This window comes from Camarhynchus parvulus, chromosome 13, assembly GCF_901933205.1.
Source record: "Camarhynchus parvulus chromosome 13, STF_HiC, whole genome shotgun sequence".
Lineage (NCBI taxonomy): Eukaryota > Metazoa > Chordata > Aves > Passeriformes > Thraupidae > Camarhynchus > Camarhynchus parvulus.
The window spans coordinates 2,832,403-2,837,484 of record NC_044583.1 but is presented as its reverse complement, the minus strand read 5'-3'; the positions used below and the strand labels follow the sequence as shown (position 1 = coordinate 2,837,484).

General features: G+C 59.4%; 1 protein-coding gene across 1 annotated transcript in view; it reads right to left on the bottom strand.

Annotated features, from left to right (window-relative positions):
* Positions 1–1,578: 1,578 nt before the first annotated feature.
* The window catches only part of PFDN1 (prefoldin subunit 1), a 31,268-nt gene continuing 27,764 nt past the window's right edge, over positions 1,579–5,082 (bottom strand). Inside the window, exon 4 of the mRNA XM_030957322.1 lies at positions 1,579–1,718. Coding sequence (XP_030813182.1) covers positions 1,635–1,718 — 84 coding nt within the window. The 3' untranslated portion in view covers positions 1,579–1,634. The remainder of the gene's footprint in view (positions 1,719–5,082) is intronic.

Here is a 5,082-nt window from a genome sequence, read left to right as displayed (position 1 = left end):
TCTGGTGCTGTCTTTGGCCTCCTGTGGGCACTCTCTGGGTGGGAGTCCTTGGTCTGGCACCTCCAAACCCCTCATCCCACACAGGGCAGCCCAGTCAGGTTTTTATTCTTTGTGTTTTTCCCTTCTGGAACCAGGGCCCTCTCCAGCAGAGCTGGGAGAAGCACAGGCTGGGCTGCTCTGTGTGTGCCCCAGCAGCTCCTGGGGCAGGGCTGGTCCCAAGCTGTGATCCATCATCCCACACTGCAGAGCAGAAGCTTGCAGGAGGCAAATTAATGGATAAGAAGAGAAAAGCCATGGATTAATCTAGTGCTGAGGATTTAGAGCTGAAGCTGTCCCATGGCATGCCTGGCCAGAAAAGGGATACAAAGCTTTTGTCTGCAGAAAAGTGGGGAAAACCTGCTGCTGGTTCCATGGGATGTGTCCCAGCCTGCTGCTCCCCCAGCCTTGGGAGCAGAGCCCCCCTGGTGCCCTGACACACACCAGCTCTGCCTGGAGATCACCCTGGGGTCCCACCCTGCCTGCAAAGGACATTGCACTCGCTGTCCCTTGGCTGAGCAGCCTGGGGCTCTGCACAGCTCTGGACTCAGCAGTGCACTTTGGGGCTCTGGCCTGGGGCAAGCTCATCTGTTTGGGGTTGATGAGAGTCACTTGCAGTTCCCTGTCCCCAGGAGCCTTCTTCCGGGGGGTCCCCCTCTGCAGCCATAAGCTCAGGTCTGTGGCCTGGTTTCCAGGGAAATGAGCCCTGGGAATGAGCACTGTCACCTTCCCTGTCACCTCCGTGGCAGCCTGGCAGCTGTCAGCAATCAGGAGTGGAGTCCCCGGGTCACCGTCCACGGTGGGAGAAGGTGGGGCAGCGAAGGGCCAGCCCAGAGTGTGAGAGCGCCCATGTGCCTATGGGGTGACAGCACGGGGGCGGCAGCGGCACCTGGAACCTCCGGGATCCCGGGCAGCGGGACCTGGGGGAGCCTCCGGGATCCCGGGCAGCGGGACCTGGAACCTCCGGGATCCCGGGCAGCGGGACCTGGGGGAGCCTCCGGGAGGCGCTGGGAGAGCGGAAGGGGCTGGGCCCCTGCGCTGCCCATAACGGCCACACGGTGGCGCTGTCCGGCCGCGCACCGCCCGCCCTGCGGGGCGGGAACGGAGCGGGAATGAGGCAATGGAGCGGGACAGAGGGGATAGAGCAGGAATGAGGGAATGGAGCGGGAGTGGAGCGGGAATGAGGAAATGGAGTGGGAATGAGGGGATGGAGAGGGGCAGAGGGAATGGAGCGGGACAGCGGGAATGACCGAGGGCAATGCGAATGGCCCGGAGCAGTGGGAATGACCTCCTGGCACAGGCTGGCTGGGCCGATTCCCATGCCCATGTCTGTGCTTGTGCCCATGCCTGTGTCCATGTCCATGCCCGTGCCAGCCCTGCCCACCTTCCTCTTCCCCCACCACCCCTCCCCAGCAGAACCTTCCCAGTGCCCACGTCCTGGGCATCCACAGGATGAGGGCACAGCAGGGATGCCCTACAGGCCCCTCAGCCCAGCTCCTCCCACCACCCCTTTCTCCATCACACCCCTGCAGGGAGAGCAGCCACAGAGACACGTGCTGTGTTTTATTAAGGTGGGTGGGGATCAGCCAGGGGTGCCACTACTGTGCCCTACGGGCCATCAGCATCTCCCGGATGTTGTCTTCTGCTTCCTTCACGCTCCGCTCCAGGTACGACTTCTTCTGCTGCAAGGCAGAAACCAGAGGTAAGACAGGATTCCCCCAGCCCTGCCAGCACAAACCTGGGTCCCAGGGCCCAGAGCCACCCAGTTAGAGCTGTGGGTGCTGGCTGGGACACCCACCACACTGCAGGTGTCCCATGTGGGGACAGCAGTTACTCACTCCCAGAGGCACAGGGCAATGTCTACACAGACTGCATTTTGTTCCCCCCTGAAACCTCAGAGCTGCAAAAAGTGAGAGCCATGAACCTCAGCAAGGAAGGAAATCAAATCAGATCCTGTAACTCTTGGAGCCTAGAGAGGGACTGACATGCTAAGCCTCCTTATGGAGACACAGCAAAACCCCTTCCTTCTGCACAAAAGGTTCTTTTTCCCAGTTGGGCCATTTTCTAACCCTATATCCTCCTTTCTATCAGCAATTCCCTGGCATCGTCACCAAGTACGTGTTTCCTTAATCATCTGTAATTAGGCTGGGCTTGGCAGGGAAGCAGCCCCAAGCCGTGCATCCCCAGATAGGAATTCAGTGTGCAGCGTTTTTCCTGCTGGTCTGGGTGCTCCTCTGTGGCTGGAAAAATCAGCACTTGGCTCTTTTGACTATTTTCTCTGGGTTTCCAAACAACAGACACAACAGTCTCCTCCAGCGTTGCTGTGAGCTCAGGCTCCCGTGCTGCCCATGTAAAGCCCTGCCCTGGGCCATGCCAGCTCCCACTGAGCACTGGCAGGGTTGGCATTAAATTCAAGAAGTCCAGGCCTCCCCCCAGAGCATCCTGCCAGAGGCTCTGCCAGTCTCCAGTACAGCAGTGCCCCCAAAGCCCACCCAAACCAAGGACAGGTGAAGGGCAAGAACTGCTGCTGCCCTGAGAGCCTCACCCTGACTTCTGTGAGCCCATGGGACCTGTAATGCTGAAAATCCTTGAGCCCATGGAGCAGTCCTGCTGCCAGCACTGCCCCTCTGTCCCCCTGCTGTGGCACAGCTGCACACAGCTGGAATGGCCCTGCCATGAGGACATCTCTCCCAGTCCTGCTTCTAAAGGCTGAAGGGTTTGTATCTAAATCCTCAAGGCTGCTCCTGACAGCCAGGGCCAGGGTTATGGCCCAGGGCTCCTTGTCCCTCTCCCTGCTCCCAGGCACGTGGGGTCTCTTTCACTTACAGGAACTGCTTTTGAGGAAACCACAGGGAGAAGAGCAGCCACAGGTTCCCACTGCCAGTGACTCAGTGACACACGAGCAGGACTCTGTCACCGCCGCGCTGTCCCCACACTGCCGCACAGACATCGAGGGATTTCCCACATAGGGAACTGAGTCTGAGGGCAGCAAGAGGACACAGGCCCAAAAAACCCTTGTGGCTCAAGGCTTCACCTCGCTCTGCTGACCAGAGGAGGGTGGCAGCAGCAGAGCTGACTTCTAGGGGGTCATTTTTTAACTAAAGCTTTTTCTTAACACCAATTAATTAGCACATGAAATGGTCCTGCCCTCCTACCCCTGTCTCCTGCTCCCACCAGGCAGGAGGAGACAGCTCCAGAGAGCAGCTCTCCACAGACACGCTGTCCAGCAGCACTGGGAGAGCCCAAGAGAATTTCAGACATCCCATCAGGAAGCCTTGCTGGTGCCCATGTGTGTCCCATCTCCACGAGGACAAGTGACACTGACACAGCAGAGGAGCACCCACATGGCCCACACGGGGACCCACACTGCCCACCCCTGCACAGTGACATGCTCTGCACTCCCCGGGGCAAAGGGCCTGGGTTTAAGGCCATTTCTGCACTTAGGCAGCACCTGCAGTCCCAGGTAGGGCAGGATTCAGGGAATTTTTCTTCACCTCAATCACTCTCCTTGGTCACCTAACTTCCGAGGCACAAGAATCTGGGCTGGTCCCAGCACTTTTACTCCCTCCTAGGAGCAGTTTCCAGAGTCCCATCTCTGGCTCCAGGAGCATCCTTTGAGCATCAAGGGGAGCCCTGCACCCACAGCCAGGGGCTGCAAACACCCTGAGCTGTCCTGCAGCCAGGCAAGGAGCTGGGGCTGGCTCCCACTCCAGCCCACAGCCCGGAACACAGACGGGCGCCACATTTTCTGAGACACGTGGCAGAAGCGAGGTGTTTGTTCCCCAGGAAGGGGGAACTGCAGCCCGGGCTCTGCTTCAGTCATCATCAGAGCAGGGGCAGGAGGCTGCTGCAAACCCCTCCTCACTGCCATTACCGGGGTCTAGACAGGAAACTCCGTCTCTCCCAGGGAGCCGCGCCGAGCGAGCGGCTGACACACGCTCTGCCTACTCACACCGAGCCCGAGACACCAGAGCACAGCTCTGAAGTCATGCTGGAGGCTGTTCCGGTCCAGCCAGACCTGCCAGGCTGGTGGGATCTGTTCCCTGAACACCACCCTGCATCCCCAACCCCACCTCCAGCTTCCAGCTCATTTGCACTCACAGCCCGAGTTAACCCTATGTCCTCTGAGCCCTGGTTTGGGCCAGCCTGTGGCTGCTGTGCACCAGCTGATGCATTCCCCTGGGAAAACGTGTTTGCTGCTCCAGGAGATCATCCTCTGCTACCTGTGCCATGGCAAGTGCAGCCTGTGGGAATTCCCAGGGCAACGTCAAAACTGCGCTGCTGGTTTTGGTCTCTCATGAAACCAAAGGTGGCTGCTGCTCTCTGAAGCCTCTGGTTTCACTCCTACAGCTGTAGCTCCAGTGCTCACCAGTCAGGAGCCCAAGGGGGCACAGCAGTAGCCCAAGGGGGCACAGCAGCAGCCCAAGGGGACATGGCAGCAGCCCAAGGGGACATGGCAGCAGCCCAAGGGGACATGGCAGCACGCTGACCCTGCACCACTGGCTTTGGTGGCTGCATGACCTGCGAGCTGCTGACCCAGAGCTCCTACTCCCTCCCCACACCAGTGCCCTGAACTGCCCCCACCCTCCCCCTGCTCCTGTGGGCCCCCGGACAGGTAAGGTGGGTGCCCAAACCAGCCCCAGATGCCATTGCCTGAGCCACAGAGCTCCAGGGAAGAACAGAGAAAGGAGAGAGGCTTTGAGAAGGCAGCAGGGGGAAGTTGCCACATGACACTGAGCTCCTAGAAAAGCCCCAGCTTCTGGCTGCCAAGCAGGGCCAGGCTCCACAGGAGGCTTGGCAGTGCCCCTGGTGTGCTGCTGTCCCCCTGCAGTGTCACCAGGAGCGTGGCAAGGCAGTGACAAGGAAACGCGGAGGGCACGACAGGAAGCAGCTGGTGTGTCAGCCAAGGGCTCCAACTGCAGCAAGGGGCTGGTTCCTCCTCCTGGTTCACAACTCCCACAGACACTTGCTAGAGAATTATTCTACAAAACTCTCTTGTGGGGTGTTACTGAAACTTATTTCAGAGGAACAGCCTCTGACCAAGAC